At 36.3% G+C, this 25,408-nt stretch overlaps 1 protein-coding gene and 1 pseudogene across 3 annotated transcripts; both read right to left on the bottom strand.

The window, feature by feature from the left end:
- Positions 1 to 1,005: 1,005 nt before the first annotated feature.
- Positions 1,006 to 25,025, bottom strand: LOC102618473 (hexose carrier protein HEX6-like). 3 transcript variants are annotated; one of them, XM_052433565.1, is made up of 4 exons: positions 24,219 to 25,018; positions 16,848 to 17,170; positions 16,236 to 16,776; positions 1,006 to 1,718 (listed from the first exon to the last, which is right to left on the bottom strand). In XM_052433565.1, exons 1-4 carry the CDS (start codon positions 24,349 to 24,351, stop codon positions 1,192 to 1,194), a joined length of 1,524 nt encoding a protein of 507 aa, XP_052289525.1. In that variant the 5' UTR covers positions 24,352 to 25,018; the 3' UTR covers positions 1,006 to 1,191. The 3 variants fall into 3 exon arrangements, with proteins under 3 accessions (XP_052289525.1, XP_052289523.1, XP_052289524.1); XM_052433563.1 differs by lacking the exons at positions 16,236 to 16,776; positions 16,848 to 17,170 and adding exons at positions 2,337 to 2,659; positions 3,769 to 3,870 and having other exon boundaries at positions 1,006 to 2,259; positions 24,321 to 24,451; XM_052433564.1 differs by lacking the exon at positions 1,006 to 1,718 and having other exon boundaries at positions 15,420 to 16,776; positions 24,219 to 25,025.
- LOC127899734 (hexose carrier protein HEX6-like) lies at positions 10,074 to 13,005 on the bottom strand (annotated as a pseudogene).
- Positions 25,026 to 25,408: the final 383 nt, after the last annotated feature.

Here is a 25,408-nt window from a genome sequence, read left to right as displayed (position 1 = left end):
TGTCATTTCTGTTAGCACTCTTTCAACCTTCAGTTTTAATATTTTTCTATTAATTAGTGCTATCCATTTTAAAATTTTTATCTTAAAAATTTATTTTAAATAATGTGACATTATGACCCTGTAAAAAATTAATGAGTAAGAATAATAACATTAATTAGTGGGTAAGAATAATAAAATAAATTTATTTGAATCTTTTAGAAAACTGTTAATCAATCAATAAATAGTATATTATTTAAGATAAAATTTAGGATAAAAAATTTAAAATGTTTTCTACTTTTTTCTGGCAGCATTATGACCTTGTAATCATGGTAGCCGTAAGCGGGGTTTGTGGTTGTTGACTGTTGACCATTAATTAATGCGAGGTGCTACGTGTAATTCAAAACTGCTTTGATAAAGAGTCAGTGGCCAATTATCAAAGTAAAACTGCTGAGTCCTACCAAACGTTTAGTCATCAAGTCAAAGAGGACCTTTTTTCTAACACCTTTATTGATCTAAATGCATGTAGGTCCAGGGGAAAAATCTTCATTTCATTAAAATAAAGATCAAATTAAAAGTAAGTGTGTCTGTATATATATATATACTTTGTTGAAAAATAAAATAAAATATTTAAACATATATGTATTTATTTTAATCTTTTAACTTAATCCTCATTTCGATAAAATGAATATCATTTCTCTTCCATGTTGCCATGCCCATCCACTTTGCCCACGAAATTCTTTTAAATAAATCAATGTTCCTCAAAACGCCATTCAAAAAAATTAAAATATTTTTTGTTATTAAAATATTTTTTGTTAAAAGGAAAGTGATTATTTCCTTCAGGTGTTATTTACTTCAAGTGGGCTGTTATTCAACGCGTTTAACCATTGCATGTATATAGATTTTGATGGGCTTAGCGCTTATATTTACACAGCATAAAAGAATCTCCGACAAAAGAATTACTGCGAATTAATAAGTCAAATAAAATGCAGAGCACAAATGTTGAAAGTTTGAAATTTACAGGCAAAATTAAGTAGAAATCAAGTCTTTTTTTTTCTTTTTTCTTTTAAATAAAGTAAGGAGCGGGTAAAGACTAAATAATTTTTATTTTATTTTCTCGCCTTACTATACCCAAAATCGAATTTGGATGATAAGCAATTATAAGTTTCATGTTAATACCAACCCGATTACGCCCTTGAGGACAAATCAGGCCTTTTACATCTTACCCTCTTCATCCACGTCACCCACATATTTCTTCCAAAACCAATGTTGTCTCCAGATTTTATCCATCTGCTCAATCGGCACATTCTTAGTCTCTGGCAAAAATAAGTGCATAAAAGTAGTCATCACCGTTACCCATCCTCCAAAGAAGAAGAAAATCCCTGCCTTAAAATGGCAAAGCATCGCTAAAAGTGTTTGCGCACTGAAGAAAATAAACACAAGGGTAACTGCAACGGTAATGCTTTGCCCTGCTGATCTAATCTCCAATGGAAAAATTTCGCTCGGAACCAACCATGCCAATGGCCCCCATGAATATGAAAACCCTGCTGAATATACACATACCAGGACTAAAATTAAGTAAGCATAGCCTTGGCTCAATCCCCCGTGATCACCGAGCTCAGCAGCCATGATTGAACCAATAATTACTTGTGAAACAAGTATCTGTATACCCCCAACTAAAAACAATATTTTCCTGCCAAGTTTATCGACTAGAATCATTGATATGATTGTTAAAACTGTACCTATACCACCAGTCACGACTGCAGACAAGAGTAGTGATGCACTTTCACCTAGTTTAAGCGTCCTGAGTAGTACAGGAGCGTATAACCCAATGATATTGATTCCTGTCACTTGTTGGAAAAATGGTATCAGTATCGCCATTACTAGCTGAGGCCTGTATTTCCTTTGTATGATTTTGTTAAATGGGTGGTTGATAGTTTTTGAGATGGAGCTTGCTCTGATAAGATCATTGAGTTCAGCTTCAACATCAGCTGTGCCGCGCACACGCTGCAGCATCGTTTTAGCCTCTTGGTGGTCATTGCTGCGCTGGATTATGCTGTTTGGTGTTTCTGGCATGAAAAGTGCACCTAATGTTAGTATTGAAGCAGGCGCTGCAGCCATCGCTAGGGATATTCTCCAGCCCCAATCGCCCTTGATCTTTTGGGTACCGTAGTTGAGAAGATTAGCGGATAAAACACCAATGGCAATACATACTTGAAAACCAATGTTGAATGCTCCTCTGTGTTTTGGTGGTGCCATTTCTGAGAGATATAGTGGCACTGACTACAACCAACAAATTAAAACTAACTGATCAACAAACCAAATAATAATAATAATAATAATAATAGTCAAACACTTACTTGGTTTGCAAAACCAATGCCAACACCAAGCAACACACGCCCAAATATAAGCATGTAAATATTAAATGCGGCTCCTCCGAGGGCTGAACCAGCAAGAAAAGCTGTGCCGCCGACAAGAATTGATGCTTTGCGGCCGAAGGCTCTGGTGACTGAGGAGGCAAACAAGGAAGCAATAAGGCCAGCGATGTATAGAGAGGAGGTGAAGGTGGTTAATAGTTGGCTGTCAAACTTGCAGTAGTTGCTAACTTTGGTGTCTTCTCTCATCTTTAGGTACACTCCTGGGAAGAACTTTTTTAAAAATGGCTCCATTGACGTCACTCCACCTTAACATACATATTCGCAAGTAAATATTTTAAATTTCATCTTCAAAAAACAAAAATAAATAATGAATGAATAAATTTCGCTTGAAATTTTAAATTGGTTCCTGTTAACCGTAACACATGATCAAGGAATATAAAATATAATTCGAAAGGTCTTAGGTGCTATTTTTAAAACGTTTGGTTTATTTATTATTAATTACAAAAGCGAGGATTGACGTGATAAAAACTCGAACAAAAATCAGTTCTTGGGGGCTTTGAAATTTAGATGGTCCTAATATAAAGAACAGTCGTCTTGTTTCGGGTCACCTTAGAGTTGCATTAAAATCTGTCCACGCAACCTGTTCGGCATCTATTGATCATCGCATTTATCGTCAAATCCACCAATATCATGCCAAGCACACCATGTGAGGCCAACGAAGAATTCGTTGACTCCTACTTAAAAGAAATACTATATTGTGCAAGGATTAGATGTTCAGCTGAGTTGTTGTTTAGATTCATATGAGATTAGTGTTCGACAAATTCTAACCATTGATTCAATTCTCAGCACAGATTAGGAGTTTATTGAAAGGCACGTTAGAACATGCGCTCAACACAAGCTAACACTAAATCCTTGTCCTAAAATATCAGCATTTTACAGATTTTCGCAAGTTAACACTACATCAGCACACTTGTGTCTTTGTAAATTTCTAGATTTCTGTTATTTTATAGCTAGTTACTGGTAACCAGCTGAAACCTATATTTCTTTTTTTCAGAAATAAATTTTCGTAGTAGAATCAGTTTATAATTGTGTGTCTTAAAACAATAGCAGATATAATTAAGGTATGTTTATGACTGCAATGATTCTCCTAAATTTACAATTACTACAACTGAACTGTCCATAAATTAACAGTAATTTTTACTTGACAATTAAGTTGTTTGATAAACATTCATATATATTGGGCAGCTAAGTTTAATTTAGCTGATTTTAATTATAAGTTTCTACTGATTTTCTAAGGAACTCGGCAAGGCAGCTCAATCCAAGGTCACTGATCGGCTGGAGAGAACGCAGAAGATTAAAGATAATCCATGGCCTGATGAATTATATCTAAAGGAGATGTGAGCAGGAAAAAAACCTGAAATTCCAATATCATAGCCGAAAATAAGCCCACCGGTGGCAGCAACAATACAAGACAAGACAACAAATGGAGTCACTTTTCCATTGTAATATTGCCCACCTTCACTAGTTATTGCTAAGCCTACTGCCATATCTACTGCTGTCCTATCTTCGAAACTGATCAGCACTCAAATCAAGAGAAAAAAGAGAAGAGAGAGTAGTGTGTATGCTCAAGATTGATGATTTAGTGAATGCTCAAAGAGAGCTGTGTCTCTCTTGACTAGTATAGTTGTAGACAATAAATATCAGCATCACCATTTGATCAAACGTGGCAGTATGTGGGGCAGTTGAATCCTGAAGAATTAATGTGAGACCATGGAATCTTAATTAGCTTCACTATCGGACAATAAGTAAAAACAATCAAGCCGGTATAAATTAAACAAATTTCCCACCTCGTCCTTTTTTTTTTTTCTCAACACTCATATTTCTACATTGCACTAATTTGAAAAGAAAGAGTTTACTAAAAGGAAACTTTTAAATTTATTTATTGAAGCAATTTGTATCACGGTGCTTCTTGTATCTTCTTATTTTCTTCTCCCGCATCCTCAACAATTTTCATCCAAAACCAATGTTCTCTCCACACTTTATCCATCTGCTCAATTGGCACATTTTTAGTCTCTGGCAAGAAGAAATGCACCAAAGTAGTCATAATCAACACCAATCCTCCAAAGAAGAAGAAATTTCCTACCTTAAAATGGCAAATCATGGGTAAAAACGTTTGTGCAGTCATGAAAGGAAACAAGAAATTATCTGCAACAATAATACTTTGCCCTACTGATCTAATTTATGTCAATGCCCCGCCAAAAAGGGCAAAGGAAAATGAAGAAAGATGACAAAAGAGGAAGAAGAAAAAGAAGAAAGAGGAAGGAAAAAATGGGTGCCCAGCCGAAAAAGAAGAAAAAATAATATTATTATTATAATAATGCATGAACAGTAGCCAAGTTTTGGCTATAAAAAGAGGCCTCCTCATCATTACTACATCAAGTTCTTCAGTTCTTTTTCTTTATTTAGAGAGTGATTTTAAGAGTCTAGTGATTTGAGAGTTTGGGTGTATTGGAGTTTTGGGTAGTGAGCTAAAATATTACAATACTTGTAACTCATTTTCACTAGTAAAATATTTTCTTTCTGTCTTCGCCCGTGGACGTAGGCTAAAAGCTTAACCACGTAATTTCCTGGTGTCCTCTTTGTGCTTGTTCTTTATTTTTCTTCTAATTTCATTTTAGCTGCGTGTCTGCTTCACCCATCAATTTCCTAACAGTGATATCAGAGTTATTGGTTGTATTTTTTTGGAGTCGGGTACTGTTCACGTAAGGGGTACTGTTCATGTATATGATACTATTCACGTATACAATACTGTTCACATATACGGTACTGTTCACGAGAAATTGTGGGAGCGATCCAAGAATTTTGTGGTGCAAAGCAGGGAATAGTGGTGTGAGTAAAGCAACAGTGTGGTTTTGTACATGTCTAGGAAAGTTCTGTCATAAAAGCGATAAGAGCTCAAGGAGTCTGGGTTTTAAGTGGGACCATTGTGACCCCTCCAGTCTTTCCTAGGAACTTTCCTGGTGTGCATTCTCACATATACTCACAACTATTCAGGGTAGTACACTAGCTTGTGTGCGGTATTTATCAACAAAATGACGGCAAAGTATGAAATTGAGAAGTTTAATGAAAATAATTTTTCATTGTGGAAAATGAAAATGAAAGCTGTATTGAGGAAAAATAATTGCTTGGCAACAATTGGAGAAAGGCTTATGGAGATAACTGATGACAAGTGGAACGAGATAGATGGTAAGGCCATTTCTGATCTACGCTTGGCACTTGCGGATGGAGTATTATCTAGTGTGGCAAAGAAAAATACAACGAAGGAAATATGAGATACTCTCACAAAATTGTACGAGGCCAAGTCACTACACAACAAAATCTTCTTGAAGAAGAAACTCTATACTCTTCGAATGACCGAATCTATAACGGTGATTGACCACATGAACACCTTGAAGACTTTATTTTTACAACTTACAATGTTGGATCATAATATAAAGGAAAATGAACGTGTAGAGCTTCTACTTCAAAGTTTACCAGATTCGTATGATCAACTCATCATCAACCTGACGAACAACAATCCAACGGATAGTCTAGTTTTTGACAATGTTGCAGCCTCCGTATTAAATAAGGAGAGCAGATAAAAAAATACCGAAAACATACTAGTAAGTTCGCAGCAAGCAGAGGCGCTATCGGTGACGAGAGAGAGATCAACGAAATGTGGCCCCAGTGGGAGTCACAATCACGGTAGATCAAAATCCAGAAGTAAAAAGAATTTTAAATGCTACAACTGTGGCAAGAAATGGCACGTCAAGAAAGAGTGTTGGAGTAACCAGAAAAGAAAAGAGGGCAAAGAATCTGAGTTATCAAATACTCATGGGTGTGTAGCAAGTACCTTAGATGATGGCGAAATTCTCTACAATGAGGCAATAACTGTTTCAGAAGACAGAAAACGACTATCTGATGTCTGGCTTATAGACTTAGGAGTTACCTGGCACATAACCTTTCGAAGAGAATAGTTCCACACATATGAACCTACCTCAGGAAAATCTGTATATGTAGAAGATGATCATGCCTTGGAGATCGCTGGTATTGGTACTATCAAAATAAAAATATTTAATGGTACAATTTGCACAATTGGGGAGGTACGACATGTCAACGACTTGAAGAAAAATCTATTATCTTTAGGACAAATGGATAGTCATGGGTACAAAACTCATGTGGAGAATGGAATTATGAAAATCATTAAAGGCGCACTTGTATTGATAAAGGCAGAAAAGGTCGGTACTAATATAATCATGCTTTAAGGAGAAACACTACAGGAGGCTGATAGGTGTGTCACGTCAAATGGAGAAAAATCAATGATAATGTGGCACCTCAAACTTGGCCACATGTCGAAACAATGTTTGAAGATTCTCTCTGAGCAAAAATTACTTCCAGGGCTCAAATCGGTAAGTTTACCATTTTACGAGCATTGTGTTATAAGCAAACAATATAAATTAAAGTTCAGTAGATCTATTGCTAGAAGTAAATACATTTTAGACTTGATTCATTCTGATGTTTAGGAATTGTCGGATATGTCCATGGAAGGTGCAAAGTACATTGTGACTTTCATTGATGATTATTCCAGGAGATGTTAAGTGTATCCAATTAAGAAAAAGTCAGATATATTTTCAGTGTTTAAAGAATACAAAGTACGGGTGGAACTTGAATCCGGAAAAATGATCAAGTGCTTGAGGACAGATAATGGTAGAGAGTATACAGACGACGAGTTTCTTGCTTTTTGTAAGCAAAAAGGTATTCAGAGGCAATTCACGGTGGCATACATTACTCAACAAAATGGAGTGGCGGAGCGGATGAATAAGACTCTTACATAACGAATAAGAGTTATGTTGAGAACTGCTGGTTTACCCAATTCATTTTGGGCAGAAACAGCTAAAACTGCCTATTATATAATAAATCGGTCGTCATCTACAACTATTAGGTTGAAGACAGTGATGAAGACGTGGACTGAAAAGCCAGCTGATTATCCTACCTACATGCATTTGGATGTCTTGTGTACGTGATATACATTGCCCAAGAAAGAGTAAAGTTGGATCCAAAATCTAGAAGATGTATCTTCTTGGGATATGCTGATGGAGTAAAGGGGTATCATCTGTGGGACCCCACTGCCCACAAGATCGTCATCAGCAGAGATGTTATCATTGTAGAAGATCAACTGCAAAGGAGAGATGATGATGATAGCATTGTAAAAGAAAAGTTAGAGATTGTGCCAGTATATGTGAAAAATAATCTAAAACAACAAGATTCAGATTCTTCTGACGCAGCATCAGAGCACGAGGAACAAGAACTAGTTGAGTCTGAGGCTCCAGAAGTTCGTCGGTTAACTCGTAAGAGACGACCGCCAGTGTGGTACTCAGAGTATGTTACAGAGATCAATGTTGCATACTGTCTTCTAACAGAGGATGGAGAGCCGTCAACTTTCCATGAAGCTTTAAATAGCTCAGATGTTACTTTATGGATGACAGTAATGCAGGAAGAAATTGAGGCTCTACACAAGAGCAAGACATGGGAACTGTACCACTACCACGTGGAAGAAAAGCTATTGGAAACAAATGGGTCTACAAGATCAAACGTGATGGCAATGACCAAGTACAGCAGTATCGTGCAAGATTGGTGGTGAAAGGATATGCTCAGAAAAAATGTATTGACTTCAACGAAATATTTTCTCTGGTGGTTCGACTCACAATAGTTAGAGTAGTCTTGGCAATATATGCTACATTTGACCTACATTTAGAGCAGTTAGATGTGAAAACTATATTTTTTCATGGAGAACTTGAAGAAGAAATTTATATGTTCCAACCAGAAGATTTTACTGAAAAGGGAAAGGAGATCTTGGTTTGCAGGTTGAACAAATCTCTATAGAGTCTCAAACAGACGCCGATGTGTTGGTATAAGAGATTTGATTATTTCATCATGAGCCTTGGATACAACAGACTCAGTTCAGACCATTGTACATATTACAAAAGGTTTGAAGATAATGATTTATTATTTTGCTGTTGTATATGGATGACATGTTGGTAGCAGGCCCCAACAAAGATCGAGTCCAAGAATTAAATGCACAATTGGCTAGGAAATTTGAAATGAAGGACTTGGGACCAACAAACAAGATTCTAGGGATGCAAATTTACCAAGACAGATATAACAGAAAGATTTGGCTTTCTCAGAAGAATTACTTGAAGAAAATCTTACATCACTTCAATATGCAAGATTGTAAGCCAATTTCTACCCCACTTCCTATTAATTTTAGATTATCCTCAAGTATGTATCCTAGTAATGAAGCAGAGAGGAAAGAGATGTCTCAAGTATCGTATGCATCAGCAGTGGGAAGTTTGACGTTCACTATGATATGTACTAGACCAGACATTGCACAAGCAGTGGAAGCAGTCAGTCGATACATGGTGAATCGTGGTGGAGAACATTGGGTAGTTGTGAAGAGGATTTTAAGATACATCAGAGGAACCTCAGATGTTACATTATGTTATAGAGGATCATAGTTTACTGTCAAGGGCTACATGGATTTAGATTTTGCAAGAGATCTTGATAAAAGGAAATCCACTACTGGCTATGTGTTTACACTTGCGGGAGCAGCTGTAAGCTGGGTTTCGAAACTGCAAACCGTTGTGGCTTTATCTACAACAGAAGCATAATACATGGCGGCTACACAAGCTTGCAAAGAAGCTATTTGGATACAAAGGTTATTGGAGGAGCTCGGGCACAAACAAGAGGAAATTTATGTGTTTTGTGACAGTCAGAGTGCCTTGCATATTGCAAGAAATCCAGCCTTTCATTCCAGGACAAAACATATAGGAGTTCAGTATCACTTCGTTCGAGAAGTAGTGGAAGATTGAAATGTGGATTTACAGAAAATTCATAGGAATGAGAACCTAGCAGATGTTTTAACCAAGCCAATCAATACTAACAAGTTTATCTGGAGTAGATCCTGTTGTGGCCTAGCAAAAACGTAGGCAACATGATTATGGTGAAGCATAAAGGATGGTGTGGAGATTTGATTGAGAGATGGTGTGGAGATTGATTGATTCTCAATCAAATCTCCAAGTGGGAGAATGTCAATGCCCCACCAAAAAGGGCAAAGGAAAATGAAGAAAAAAGACAAAAGAAGAAGAAAAAGAAGAAAAAAGAAGGAAAAAATGGGTGCCGGGCCGAAAAAGAAGAAGAAAAAATAATAAAATAATATTATTATTATAATAATGCATGAACAGTAGCCAAGTTTTGGCTATAAAAAGAGGCTCCTCCTCCTCATTACTACATTGAGTTCTTCAGTTCTTTTTTTTTATTTAGAGAGTGATTTTAAGAGTCTAGTGATTTGAGAGTTTGGGTGTATTGGAGTTTTGGGGAGTGAGCTAAAATACTACAATACTTGTAACTCATTTTCACTAATAAAATATTTTCTTTCTGTCTTTGCCCGTGGACGTAGGCTAAAAGCTGAACCACGTAATTTCCCGGTGTCCTCTTTGTGCTTGTTCTTTATTTTTCTTCTAATTTCATTTTAACTACGTGTTTGCTTCACCCATCAATTTCCTAACAATTTCCAGTGAAAAAATTTCACTTGGAACCAACCATACTAGTGGCCCCCATGAATAACAATAGTCGGATGAGTATAGACAAACTAGAACTAAAATTAAGTAAGCATAGCCCTCGCTGATCCAGTCACCAAGTTGAGCTGCCATGGTTGATCCAATCATTACTTGTGACACAAGCATCTGTATACCCCCAACTAAAAACAATACTTTCCTGCCAAATTTATCGGCTAGAATCATTGATATGATTGCTAAAACTGTACCTATACCACCAGTCACTTGCACCTATTGTTAGTATTGAAGCAGGGGCCGCAGCCATTGCCAGGGAGATTCTCCAGCCCCAACCGCCTTTGATCTTTTGGGTGCAATTGAGAAGATTAGCGGATAGAAGTCCAATGGCAGCACATAATTGAAAGCCAATGTTGAATGTTCCTCTGTATTTTGGTGTTGTCATTTCTGAGAGATATAGTGGCACTGACTGCAACATATTAATTAAAACCAACTGAAAAATTATTCAACAAACATTTGAAAAAAAAAAAGATTATCGAACACTTACTTGGTTTCCAAAACCAATGCCAACACCAAGCAACAAACGCCCAAATATCAGCATGTAAATGTTAAATGCACAAACTCCGAGGGCTGAACCAGCTAGAAATGCCACGCCGCCAATCAATATTGACACTTTGCGGCCGAGGGCTCTGGTGACTGAGGAAGCAATTAAGGAAGCTAAAATGCCAGTGATGTACAAAGAGGAGATGAAGGTGGTTAATAGTTGGCTGTCAAACTTGCTGTAGTTGCTAACTTTGGTGTCTTCTCTCATCTTTCTGTTCACTTCTGGGGAAGAATTTCTTCAGAAATGGTTCCATCGAAGTCACTCCACCTTCACAAGTCAATATTTTAAATTCGGTAAAAATAGTTACTCAAATGCACGATTCTTTCATACCTATCCATTCTTTTATTTATTACTTTTTTTTTTTTTGTCTTTTTCCTTTATAGTCACCAAAATTAATTAAACGAGCAGTTTGATGTTTTCAAGTTTACGTGATCCTATTTATAAGAAACGGACATGCAACTACTTGTTGCACGTTTTTGTATTTTTCCCTTCGTCTCAGGACTACTGAAGAAGTAAGCCTTGAAATCTGTCAAAAGCAAAGAGTTGGAAATCTATTAATAATGATCCTTGCAATCATTTTCAAAGCCGTCAATATCATGCCAAGCAAGCTTTGTGATGCCGAAGGATTCGTTGACTGCTACAGAATGTAAAAACACATCAAGAATATAGCAATTAAACTCTGCTGAGAACGCCATTTAAGGCATTTATAAAATGAGACGTCAAGTTGTTGTGAAAAAATTCACCAACTCTTCTACCATACATACACAAATTACATTGGAGTTTAGGAATTTTTTTTTGTCATTTTGTAACTAATTATTGATTACTAGTTGAAAATTTGCATTAATTTGTCTATACTACTAAGAAAATGTACATAATTTTATTATGTCTTAAAAGATACATGTTGAATTTAGGCACTTTTGAAATGCTATGATTTACTTAAAATTTTTGCTTAGAAAATTAAAGGAGTTTAAAAAAAACATTTACTTTGGAGGAAGGTTATTAGTTTTCTCTCTACTAAAATCTATATATACCATTTATTTTTTATTATTTTCATAATATCTGAAAGCTCCTCTGACACATAAATTTAAAGGAAAAGAAGGGTAAGTGGGTTATTTTCCTGATAATTAAGCTTGGGAGCATAAAATATATATTTATTATTAGAAAAATGTTAAAACTAACAAAAAGTATAAGAAAAATATCCTATTTTTAATTTTTTTATTGTAACACCCCAAATATTTACCCATGAAAGCACAAGGGTAAAATTGAAATGAAACCTCACATCGTTTATTATTATTAACAAACCTTAAGATAAACAATCATTATTCATACTCCAACTGAATCCTTACATAAAAAATCTGAAATAAAATCTCCAAAGAAAAGTATAGCCAAATTTAATCTTTAAAGCAACTCTATAGGATCCACTAAAAAAAAAAAATCCATCTAAGTTCCCAAGCCACATCTCTAATCAATTTGCAAAATATTAGAGACGGGGGTGAACCGTCAACTCGTAAGCAAATCCATGCACAATATTTGAAAACCTTTGTCATTATATCTTTAAACATTTTATAACATCTTATAATAATATCTTCACTTATCATAAGGATGGATTCATGTAAAAGCATTAAAAACATTAAAACATTCATAAAAATATTAAAACATAACATTTGGTAGCTCATGTCTCGTAATCATCATCATTCATCATTCAAGGTACTATATCCCGCATTGTTTATCGTTCAAAGTATTATACCCCGCATTGTTCATAACATCATTGTGCACAAGATCATCATCATACCAGCAAATTGGCCATAATATTACGTAACATCATAACATTAGCATCATATACATTACTACGACTATGAGCCAAAATATTTTTTTGAATCCATCTTACATCCTTTCATAAATAGCATTTAAAGGTTTCTAAAACATTTAACAACCTTTCTTTGATCATTTAATTCTTTTAGAAAATTCTTTAAGAAACATGTTGGTTAAGAAAACTAGTTTCTTAAGAAAAATTCATTTTAAAATATATTTTTATAAATTCATTTAAAAGTGTTTTTATTTTTTTAAAAAATCATTTAAATATTTTAAAAATCAGTTTTGTAAAAATTTTCATTTAAACATAATTCTTAAATTATAAATTACATTTATTATAAAGCACATCAGTTTTGTAAGGAACCTGTGAGCTAACCCCAATTCAAGGTCTTTGATCGGCTGGGGAATAAAGATAACTAGAGGTTTTAAACCACAGGGGATTGATGAGTTATATGTAAATCATGATGGAGATATATATGAGCAGAAAAAAAAACCCTGAAATTCCAATATCATAGTCGAATATAAGCCCACCGGTGGCAGCAACGATACAAGACAAGACAACAAATACAGTCATCTTCCCGTTATAATACAGCCCACTTTCACTGGTTATTGCTAAGCCTGCTGCCATTTGGCTACTGCTTTATCTTCAAAACTAATCAGCACTCACAGCAAGAGATAAAGGAGAGTGAGAAAAGTAAAAGTGTCGTTTGTGATCAAGATTACGGATATTGAAGGTTTATAAGTAGCTGCGTGCGGTCTTTCTTGACTTGTAAGCATAGACAACAGTATTATCATGAGAAACTAAATGAAAAATTTTAACAGCAAGAAATAACTTTATATCCCACCAGAGTTACTGTATTAATTGAAAAATAATTAATTATCATACAAACTCTTCCGATGTACTGTTATTTTTGTTAGCACTCTTTCATCTTTTAATTTTAACATTTTTGTATAGAGTAGTGATACACATATCAAAATTTTTTATCTTAAATGATGTGACATTCATCAATTGATTTGTGAGAATAATAAAATTAATTCACTTAAATCTTGTAAAAATATCAACCAATCAATGAATGATATATCATTTGAGATAAAATTTGAGATAAAAAATTTGAGATATTTCTATCAGCATTGTCACCTTGTAATCATCATGGCTGTAAGCGGGGTCGTGGTTGTTGACTATTGAAGACTAATTAATGTGAGGTGCTATGTGTGATTCACAACTGCATTGACAAAGAGTCAGTGGCCAATTATCAAGTAAAACTGCTGAGTCCTACCAAACATTTAGTCATCAAGTCAAAGAGGACTTCTTTTTTTTTTATTACCCTTTATTGATCTAAATACATGTAGGTCCAGGAAAAAAATCTTCATTTTATTAAAATAAAGATCAAATTAAAAATGATTGTGTATATATATATAATTTATTAAATAATAAAAATAAAATAAAATATTTAAATATATATGTATTTATTTTTATCTTTTAACTTATTCCTCATTTCGATAAAATGAATATCATTTCTCTTCCATGTTGCCATGCCCATCCACTTTGCCCACGAAATTCTTTTAAATAAATCAATGTTCCCTCAAAACGCCATTCAAAAAAATAAACTTTTTGTTATTAAAATATTTTTTGTTAAAAGGAAAGTGATTATTTGCTTCAAGTGTTATTTACTTCAAGTGGGTTGTTATTCAACGTGTTTGACCATTACATGTCTATAGATTTTGAAGGACTTTGCAGCTTTTCTCAAGTAAAGGATTTTGATGGGCTTAGTGCTTATATTTAAACACAGCATAAAAGAATCTCCCACAAACGAATTACAGCGAATTGATAAGTCAAATAAAACGCAGAGCTGAAATATTGAAAGTTTGAAACTTACAGGCAAAAGTTATAATACTGCCCATCTTCACTAGTTATTGCTAAGCCTGCTGCCCTATTGGCTGCTGCTTTATCTTCAAAAGTTAAAAGTGTCGTTAATTTGTGATCAAGATTGCAGATAGTGGAGGTTTAGAAATTAGAAGTAGCTGCGTGCAGTCTTTCTTGACTTATAGGCATAGACAACAGTATTATAATGAGAAACTAAACAACAGATTTTAACAGCAAAAAATAACTTCATATCCGACCAGAATTAGTTTACTAATTCAAAAATAATTAATTATCATATAAACTCTTCTCATGTACTGTTATTTTTGTCAGCACTCTTTCAACTTTTAATTTTAATTTTTTTATTAAGTAATACTACACATTTTAAAATTTTTATCTTAAAAGAATTATCTCAAATGATATTATATTCATCAATTAATTGGTGAAAATAATAAAATAAATTTATTTAAATTTTATAAAAAAAACTGTTAATTAATTAATTAATGACATATTAGATAGAATTTAGAATAAAAAATTTAGAATCTTATCCTTATTCTTTTCTAGCAGCATTATGACCAAGTAATCATCATAGCCGTAAGCGGGGTTTGTGGTTTTTGACTGTTGAACACTAATTAATGTGAGGTGCTACGTGTAATTCATAACTGCTTTGATAAAGAGTCAGCGGCCCATTATCAAAGTAAAACTGCTGAGTCCTACCAAACATGTAGTCATCAAGTCAAAGAGGAACTTTTTTTTTAACACCTTTGTTGATCTAAATACATGTAGTTCCAGGAGAAAAATCTTCGTTTTATTAAAATAAAGATCAAATTAAAAGTGTGTGTATATATATATATATATATATACCTTTTTTAATAAAAAAATAAAATATACATATATATTTATTTATTTATTTTTATCTTTTAATTTAGTCCTCATTTCGATAAAATAAATATAATTTCTCTTCCATGATGCCATACCCATCCACTTTCCCCCACAAAATTCTTTTAAATAAATCAATGTTCCCTCAAAACGCCATTCAAAAAAATAAATTTTTTGTTATTAAAATATTTTTTGTTAAAAGAAAGTGATTATTTGCTTCAAGTGTTATTTACTTCAAGTGAGCTGTTATTCAACGCGTTTAACCATTTTTTCTCAAGTAAAGGATTTTGATGGGCTTAGTAGTGCTTATATTTAAACACAACATAAAAGAATCTCCGACAAAAGAATTACAGCGAATTGATAGGTCAAATAAAACGCAGAGCACAAATATTGAAAGTTTGAAAATTACAGGCAAAATTAAATAGAAATCAAGCATTTTTTTTAAAAAAAATAAAGTAAGGGTGGGTAAAACCAAATAATTTTTTTATTTTCTCCCCTTATTACCTTCAAGGATCAAATTCAAATGATCAGCAGCTACAAGCTTCGTACTGTTACTAACCCGATTAAGCCCTTGGGGGCAAATCAGGCCTTTTACATCTTACCCTCTTCATCCACGTCACCCACATATTTCTTCCAAAACCAATGTTGTCTCCAGATTTTATCCATCTCCTCAATCGGCACATTCTTAGTCTCTGGAAGAAATAAGTGCATAAATGTAGTCATCACCATTACTAATCCTCCAAAGAAGAAGAAAATCCCTGCCTTAAAATGGCAAAGCATCGCTAAAAATGTTTGTGCAGTGAAGAAAATAAACACAAGGCTAACTGCAACGGTAATACTTTGCCCTGCTGATCTAATCTCCAATGGAAAAATTTCGCTCGGAACCAACCATGTCAATGGCCCCCATGAATATGAAAACCCGGCTGAATATACACATAGCAGGACTAAAATCAAGTAAGCATAGCCTTCGCTGAATCCCCCATGATCACCAAGCTCAGCAGCCATGATTGAACCAATAATTACTTGTGAAACAAGCATCTGTATACCCCCAACTAAAAACAATATTTTCCTGCCAAGTTTATCGACTAGAATCATTGATATGATTGTTAAAACTGTACCTATACCACCAGTCACGACTGCGGACAAGAGTAGTGATGCACTTTCACCTAGTTTAAGTGTCCTGAGTAGTACAGGAGCGTATAACCCAATGATATTGATTCCTGTCACTTGCTGGAAAAACGGTATCAGTATTGCCATTAGTAGCTGAGGCCTGTATTTCCTTTGTATGATTTTCTTAAATGGGTGGTCGACGGTTTTTGAGATGGAGCTTGCTTTAATAAGATCATTGAGTTCTGCTTCAACATCAGCTGTGCCGCGCACACGCTGCAGCATCCTTCGAGCTCTTTGGTGGTCATTGCTGCGCTGGATTATGCTGTTTGGTGTTTCTGGTATGAAAAGTGCACCTACTGTTAGTATTGAAGCAGGGGCTGCAGCCATTGCTAGGGATACTCTCCAGCCCCAACCGCCCTTGATCTTTTGGGTTCCGTAGTTGAGAAGATTAGCGGATAAAACACCAATGGCAATACATTCATGAAAGCCAAGGTTGAATGCTCCTCTGTGTCTTGGTGGTGCCATTTCTGAGAGATATAGTGGCACTGACTACAACCAACAAATTAAAACTAACTGATCAACAAACCAAATAATAATAATAATAATAGTCAAACACTTACTTGGTTTGCAAAACCAATGCCAACACCAAGCAACACTCGCCCAAATATAAGCATGTAAATATTAAATGCGGCTCCTCCGAGGGCTGAACCAGCAAGAAAAGCTGTGCCGCCGACAAGAATTGATGCTTTGCGGCCGAAGGCTCTGGTGACTGAGGAGGCAAACAAGGAAGCAATAAGGCCAGCAATGTACAGAGAGGAGGTGAAGGTGGTTAATAGTTGGCTGTCAAACTTGCAGTAATTGCTAACTTTGGTGTCTTCTCTCATCTTTATGTACACTCCTGGGAAGAACTTCTTTAAAAATGGATCCATTGACGTCACTCCACCTTAACATACATATTCGCAAGTAAATATTTTAAATTTCATCTTCAAAAAAAAAAATTGAATGAATAAATTTCGCTTGAAAATTTAAATTGGTTCCTGTAACTATGTTACCTAACCGTAACACATGGTCCAGGAATATAAAATATAATTCGAAAGGTCTTAAGTGCTATATTTTTAAAACGTTTGGTTTATTTATTATTAATTACAAAAGCGAGAACTGACGTGATAAAAACTCGAACAAAAATCAGTTCTTGGGGGCTTTGAAATTTAATTGATCCTAATATAAAGAACAGTCGTCTTGTGACTGCATTTAAATGCATTGTTTCATTTAAACGCATTGTCACCTTAGAGTTGCATTAAAATCTGTCCACGCAAAGTCTTTCTTCGAAAAGTTCTCTCTCTCTCAAAGAGAACTCAGAATGAAAGGATAGTAGCCCTCAGGGCAATAAAGTCGCCTACAAGCTGGGCGTTTCTCTAAAGGCGGAATTATTTATGCGAGTTGAAGTGTTATTACTTACAAAAGAGTGGTTGGTGAGCTAGGGATTAATAGAGCAGTAATTAAAATCAGGGCCTAATGGAAACAGAGGAACTGATCCGAAGATGCAAAGCAATCACTCTAAGAGAAAGTGAGAAAAGTAGAGTTGCCATAGGCGATGTTATGAAAGGCAAAGAGAGAAAGTTAGTGACCGGATGCCTGTTGGGGAAAGTCTTGCACCCAAGAGGAGTCAGCAGGGAGGGTATTAAGTCAGCGTTGCAGCAAGTTTGGAAGACAGCGGAAGGATTCAAAGTTGAAAGTTTAGGAAGCAAGACATTCGTGTTCAAGTTTGCCTCAGAAGCAGACAAGAAACGAGTTCTTTCTCGAGGTCCCTGGCATTTCGAACGTGCGTTGATAGTCCTAAACGAACCGAGCGGCAAAGGGGAAATAGCAAAGCAATCATTTACACAATCAGCCTTTTGGGTGCAACTACACAATGTCCTAGTTGGATGTATGGAACAAGAAACATTAAGAATGTTGGGGGAAACCATTGGGAAGGTAGAAGAAGTCGATGTTGATGAAGAAGGGGAGTGCATTGGTCAATATGCCAGAGTACGGATCTCTATTGATATTACACAGCCTCTAAAAAAAAGATAATATATATAGAGCATGCAGGGGAAGAAGAAATTCCGATCCCAGTGGTATATGAGAGGCTACTAGAATTTGTTTTTGCTGTGGTCGGATAGGACACCCATGTAAGGAGTGTGATAAGTACGAAGGACAACCGAAGGATGAACTTGCTTATGGGGTGTAGATGCAGGCAGTCCAGTTGTATGGAAAACCCAGAGTTAGCAGAAGTTATGAAATAGGGCAATAGGGTAGTAGCAAACCGGCCAATCACCCACCGAAGACAGGGTACCAGGAGCAAAGGGGAAATTCTCACCCTCAACATCAAAAGCTCTCTCAATGGAACAAGGCCAATGAGACCACAAGCGAACCAAGCTCAAACCAAGAAGACATACACGTGGCAGTCAATCAAGATGGCATTGCAAAGGAGATGGAGGAAGATCAATTAATGCCTGCCGTGCAGGAATCGAGAAAACAGTAAATTGTCTACAAGAAGTCAACTATGACAGCTAGAAATGAGATACATGTCAAAGCTCTGAACAACGAAGCGGGAAAAGCAAGCAAAAAATGGAGAGAAAAATGAGAAATTAACCCGGGAAAGGACTTTGGTTATTATGAGTTTGGAAAAAGAACATGAGGCCCAAAACAGCGGAGAAGAAGAGGAATGGGTGGAAAATGGGCCAGAGCTAGTATGCTTAAAGCCCAAAGGGAGAAATTGGAAGCACCAGGCCCGAATTAAATGTGAGAAAAGTGCAGCGAAGCTGGAGACATACTTAAGGAAGAGACCATGTCATGAATAATATAGGCTAAGCCCAAACCAGAAAAAACTCAGAATGGCTGGCCCGGCTAAGCCAATGCAGAAGCAGAAGCAGAAGCAAAAGTATTCACCTTCAGCAAAGCTCAAACTAGCATGGGAAACAATGTCAGTAGAGGAGTTAGAGATGGCAACCCCAAAAACTACAGATATAGCGGCGGAGGTTGGTGGCCAACCCCGCCGACAGTCATGAAAATCCTCAGTTGGAACGTTCGGGGCTTGGGGAATGCTCGAACGTTTCTAGCCCTTCAAAAAATTCTCCAACAACAAAGGCCGTTAATTATGTTTGTTTGTGAGACGAAATTAATGGCCAACCAATTGTATGAAATAAGTAGGAAGCTAAAGGTTGATAACTGTCTGGCAATGAATAGAAACGGTAAGGGAGGGGGTTGGCTATGCTATGGTATAATGAGGCAAATGTGCATTTCACCTCGTACAACAACCATCATGCTGATGCCCGAGTGCAAAGAGAGGATGACAACTGGATGAGATGCACTAGTATATACGGACACCCTGAGATGGCACAAAAAAACACACTTGGACATTGCTGAAAAGGTTAGCAGGTTTGTCTGATATTCCTTGGTTATGCTTTGGTGATTTTAACGAGATTTTGCACCCGAAAAAATAGGAGGCAATGATAGAAATATTAACATGATCAGTGAGTTTAGAGAAGCTTTATGTGAATGCAATTTGATTGATCTGGGCTGTAAAGGCTACCCTTTCACGTGGAGTAATGGTAGATTTGGTCAGAATTTTGTGGAGGAGAGGTTTGACCGGTTTTTGTGTAATAAGGAATGGAGAGAAAAGTATGTGGATTGTGCTGCTGTTAATCTAGAGACGTGGACTTCAGACTACTGTCCTATCATCATAGAGGTGCAAGCAAAAGGCAATGGTTTGAGCTATACGCGAAGAAGTACCTCAAGATTCCATTATGAAGATGGTTGGAGCAAATTATGAGGCCTGTAAAGACATTATTGACAAGGAATTGAGGAGAAATGACAATTAGAGATGTGTTGACCCGGTTTGGCTCTTTAAACAAACGACAAAGTCTTCCATGGCTCAACTTAAAAACCGAAGTAATGAGGAATTTAAAGAGAGGCAGCAAAAGTTAGAGAAGCTGACAGCCAGACTGAAGGAGCTGAGATACAATGATGCACAATATAGCGATGGGGAGGAAATTAAGAGAGTTAAAAGTCAGATCCATAACATATTGCTTGATGAAGAAATTTATTGGAAACAGAGGTCTCGGGTAGATTGGCTGAAGGAGGGTGATAAAAACACTAAGTATTTCCATGCCAAAGCCTCGTCTCGAAGAAGGAAAAATAAAATATGGGATATAGAAGACAGCCAAGGCAACTGGATGCAGAAAGGGGAGGACGTGGAAAGAGAATTTTATGGCTACTTTGCTAACTGGTTTACCACCTCCAGACCAGACCAGAAGAAGGTGGATGCAGCTTTAGAAGGATTAAAGCCAAAAGTCATTGAGAAGATGAATGAGCAGTTGTTGTAGTCATTTACGAAAGAAGTGATTGTTGGGGCACTATCTCATATGTGCCCTACCAAAGCTCCAAGGCCAGATGGACTGCCAGCAGCCTTCTACCAGGAGCACTGGAACATAGTTAACACGAGTGTGGTCAACACATGTCTCCATATCCTAAATGAGCGAGGTACTATCACTCATCTCAACCACACTTACATTGCTTTGGCTCCAAAGATTAATAAGCCTAGGAAAGTGTCTGATTATAGACCCATAAGTCTGTGTAATGTAATTTATAAAATCATTACAAATTCAATTGCAAATAGGCTTAAACAACACCTTCACAAAGTGATTTCTCCATCTCAAAGTGCCTTCATACCAGATAGACACTGACAACATTATTATCGGGTATGAATGCCTCCATAAGATTATGCACTGTAAAGGAAAAAAAAATGGCCTTATAGCTCTGAAACTTGACAATAGTAAAGCTTATGATACGGTGGAGTGGCTGTTCTTAAAGCAAGTAATGCTCAAGCTAAGATTTGCGGAACCTTGGGTTAACTTGATCATAAGATGCATTACAACATCCTCTTTCTCTATTATTATCAATGGAACAGCTAAAGGCATAATTCATCCGCAGAGAGAACTAAGGTAGGGATGCCTTCTCACTTCTTATTTATTTCTCATATGTGCAGAGGTATTTTTGAACATGCTACAAAGGGCTGAAGAAAAAATGAGTCATCCATGGGCTAAAGCTTAGCAAAGATATAACCATATCTCACCTTTTGTTGCCGACGACAGCCTTATCTTTACAAGAGCCTCAGAAAATGATTGCCTGCACCTGAAAAGGATCTTTGAGTGTTATGTCGCTGCATCAGGTCAACTACTTAACTACCACAAATCTTCCATGTTTTTTAGCAGAAACACAACCAGTGGAGTCATTACGGCAATCAAGAACATCTTCCAGCTAAATATAGTCTCTAGACATGAAAAATATTTGGGGCTTCCATCCATGGTTGGGAGGAAAAGATCGGAATTCTTCAATGACATTAAGCTGAGAGTGTACAGCAAAAATTACGAGTTGGCAGCACAAGTTCTTTTCGTGCGGAGGGAAAGAGGTATTGATAAAGGCAGTAGCTCAGGCGATTTCCAGCCTTTGCTATGAGTGTATTCAAAATCCCCGTGAGCATTTGCATAGATATTCAGAGAGCAATTGCAAGATTTTGGTGGAGCAATAACATGGAAAAAAAAGGCATTCACTGGGAAAAATGGGAGAGGTTATGCCAAGCCAAGCGGAGGGGAGGGCTGGGATTCAAAAACTTTGCAAGCTTTAATCAGGCATTGGTAGCTAAGCAAAGTTGGAGAATTATTCAGTTCCATGAGTCCCTAGTAGCAAGAGTTATACAAGCGAGATACTTCAAAGATAATCAGTTCCTTATTGCAAATTTGGGTTCCAAGCCCTCATTTATTTGGAGAAGCATACTTTAGGGGAGACAAGTGATTCATAAGGGGATTAGATAGAGGATCGGGAATGGTCAGCAAGTTCAAATCTATAAAGGAAACTGGATTCCAAGGCCCACATCCTTCAAACTAGTTTCTTCTCCATCTTTACCAAGTGATACACGGGTATCTAAATTGATCAATGATGATAATCAATGGAATGAGGAATTGATCTAGTAACATTTTTTGAGAAAGGATGCTGATACAATCTTAAGAATTCTTATCCCTAGCAAACCAATGGCTGATCAAATACTTTGGCACTATGATAAGAAAGAGATCTACACTGTTAAGAGTGGATACCAAGTGGCGTTGAAAATTAATTTCCTGGATACTCCAACCCGTTCAGAGCAGCCAACTAACCAATGGTCTGTCATTTGGTCCATCTCCTTACCAGAGAAAATTAAGATCTTCATCTGGAGAGCAGCAAAAAATATACTTCCAACAACCGAGAACTTGTGGAGGAGAAAAATAGTGCCACAACCCGAATGCCAAATCTGTGGAATCAGTATGGAGACTGTTGGTCATGCGTTGGTGGAGTGTAAATCAGCTCGCAAAATCTAGAAAACTACTAATTTTTGCATCTGAGTTTAGAAACATTGGTGGCCATGACATTCTTGGCATAGTGCATGAGCTGGTGAAAAGATTGGGGAAATCAAATACTGAGTTGGTGGTAGCTCTCCTTTGGGTAATTTAGGGTATAAGAATCCATGCCTTGTTCAAAGGGAAAAGGGAGGATCCTTGCATATCAGTAGCTAAGGCAGAGGCAGTTGTGGATTCCTTTAGAATGATTCAAGGTACCGGGAAAATGCTCAATGCTGGAAAGATAGTGGAGACTCGTGTATGTTGGAGTCCCCCCCTCCAAATTGGTTTAAAATTAACGTGGATGCGGCTATAAATATAGAGGATCATTTAGTTGGGCTGGTAATTGTTATAAAGGATGCTAACAAGAATTTTGTGGCTGCTACAGTCAAGAATACAAAACCTCATAGTGGTGTTACCTTTGCAGAAGTAGAGGCAATAAATTGGGGATTGAGAGTAGCTTATGATGCAGGGCTGGCAAACATTATCATTGAATCGAACTCCTTAGAAGCTGTAGATTTTGTCAACAACAGGAAGAGCAGCAGAACAGAGATCCAGTGGCTAATTTCGGAAGTTCAGAATAGATAGAAGGATTTTCAGTCTTGGAAAACACTGCACACGCCAAGATCTTATAATGCCATTGCTCATTCTCTAGCAAAATTAGCTCTAGAGAAGTGTATAACTATTGTTTGGGTAGATTCGTACCCCTCAGAAGTCATGAATCTGTTAAACTCTTTTATGGAATGAATTTCTTTTCTTCTAAAAAAAAAAATCTGTCCACGCAACCTATTCGGTATCTATTGATCATCGCATTTATCGTCAAATCCACCAATATCATGCCAAGCACACCATGTGAGGCCAATGAAGGATTCGTTGACTCCTACTCAAAAGAAATATTACATTTTGCACGGATTAGATGCTCAGCTGAGTTGGTGTTTAGATTCATATGAGATTAGTGTTAGACAAATTCTAACCGTTGATTAAGTTCTCAGCACAGATTAGAAGTTTATTGAAAGGCACGTGAAAACATGCACTCAACACAAGCTAACACTAAATCCTTGTCCTAAAATATCAGCATTTTACAGATTTTCGCATGTTGACACTCCATCAGCACACTTGTGTCTTTGTAAATTTGTAAATTTTTGTTATTTTATAGCTAGTTACTGGTAACCGGCTGAAACCTATATATATATTTTTTTCAGAAATAAATTTTCGTACTAGAATCAGTTTATAATTGTGTCTTAAAACAATAGCAGATATAATTAAGGTATGTTTTATGACTGCAATGATTCTCCTAAATTTACAATTACTACAACTAAACTGTCGATAAATTAACAGCAATTTTTACTTGACAATTAAGTTGTTTGATAAACATTCATATATATTGGGCAGCTAAGTTTAATTTAGCTGATTTTAATTATAAGTTTCTACTGATTTTCTAAGGCACTCTGCAAGCCAGCTCAATCCAAGGTCACTGATCGGCTGGAGAGAACGGAGAAGATTAAAGATAATTGGAGGATTTAGACCAATCATGGCCTGATGAATTATATCTAAAGGAGATGTGAGCAGGAAAAAAACCTGAAATTCCAATATCATAGCCAAAAATAAGCCCACCGGTGGCAGCAACAAGACAAGACAAGACAACAAATGGAGTCACTTTTCCATTGTAATATTGCCCACTTTCACTAGTTATTGCTAAGCCTACTGCCATATCTGCTGCTGTCCTATCTTCGAAACTGATCAGCACTCAAATGAAGAGAAAGAAGAGAAGAGAGAGTTGTGTGTATGCTCAAGATTGATGATTTAGTGAATGCTCAAAAAGAGCTGTGTCTCTCTTGAATAGTAGAGATGTAGACAATAAATATCAGCATCACCATTTGATCAAACATGGCAGTATGTGGGGCAGTTGAATCCCGAAGAATTAATGTGAGACCATGGAATCTTAATTTGCTTCACTATCCGCCAATAGGTAAAAACAATCAGGCCGGACCAATCTACTTTTATTTCTGGGTATAAATTAAACAAATTTACCACCTCATCTTTTTTTTTTTTTTCCCAACACTCATATTTCTAAATCGCACTAATTTGAAAAGAAAGAGCTTACTAAAAGGAAACTTTTAGATTCATTTATAGGAGCAATTCGTATCACAGTGCTTGTTGAATCTTCTTATTTTCTTCTCCCACATCCTCAACAATTTTCATCCAAAACCAATGCTCTCTCCACGCTTTATTCATCTGCTCAACTGGCACATTTTTAGTCTCTGGCAAGAAGAAATGCACGAATGTAGTCATAATCAGCACCAATCCTCCAAAGAAGAAGAAAATCCCTGCCTTAAAATGGCAAAGCATGAGTAAGAACGTTTGTGCAGTCAAGAAAGTGAACACAAAGTTTTACTCAAATGCACGATTCTTTCATACCTATCCATTCTCTCTTTTTTTTTTTTTTTGTCTTTTTCCTTTATATTCACCAAAATTAATTAAACAAGTAGTTTGATGTTTTCAAGTTTACGTGATCCTATTTATAAGAAACGGACATGCAACTACTTGTTGCACGTTTTTGTATTTTTCCCTTCGTCTCAAGACTGCTGAAAAAGTAAACCTTGAAATCTGTCAAAAGCAAAGATTTGGAAATCTATTAATAATGATCCTTGCAATCATTTTCAAAGCCGTCAATATGATGCCAAGCAGCTTTGTGATGCTGAAGGATTCGTTGACTGCTACAGAATGCAAAAACACATCAAGAAACATAGCAATTAAACTCTGCTGAG

Source organism: Citrus sinensis, chromosome 9 (assembly GCF_022201045.2).
Source record: "Citrus sinensis cultivar Valencia sweet orange chromosome 9, DVS_A1.0, whole genome shotgun sequence".
Taxonomy (NCBI): Eukaryota; Viridiplantae; Streptophyta; class Magnoliopsida; order Sapindales; family Rutaceae; genus Citrus; species Citrus sinensis.
The sequence above is the reverse complement of the archived record's forward strand: the minus strand, read 5'-3'. Positions and strand labels throughout refer to the sequence as shown.

What these genes read in the sequence shown, in the direction of transcription:
- LOC102618473 (XM_052433564.1), bottom strand. Translation starts at nt 24,351, where the DNA reads ATGGCAGTAGGCTTAGCAATAACTAGTGAAAGTGGGCAATATTACAAT. An exon ending in CTATGATATTGGAATTTCAG is followed by an intron (nt 17,171 to 24,218) that starts GTTTTTTTCCTG and finishes ATGTATGTTAAG; the next exon opens with GTGGAGTGACGTCAATGGAT. An exon ending in GCATTGGTTTTGCAAACCAA is followed by an intron (nt 16,777 to 16,847) that starts GTAAGTGTTTGA and finishes TGTTGGTTGTAG; the next exon opens with TCAGTGCCACTATATCTCTC.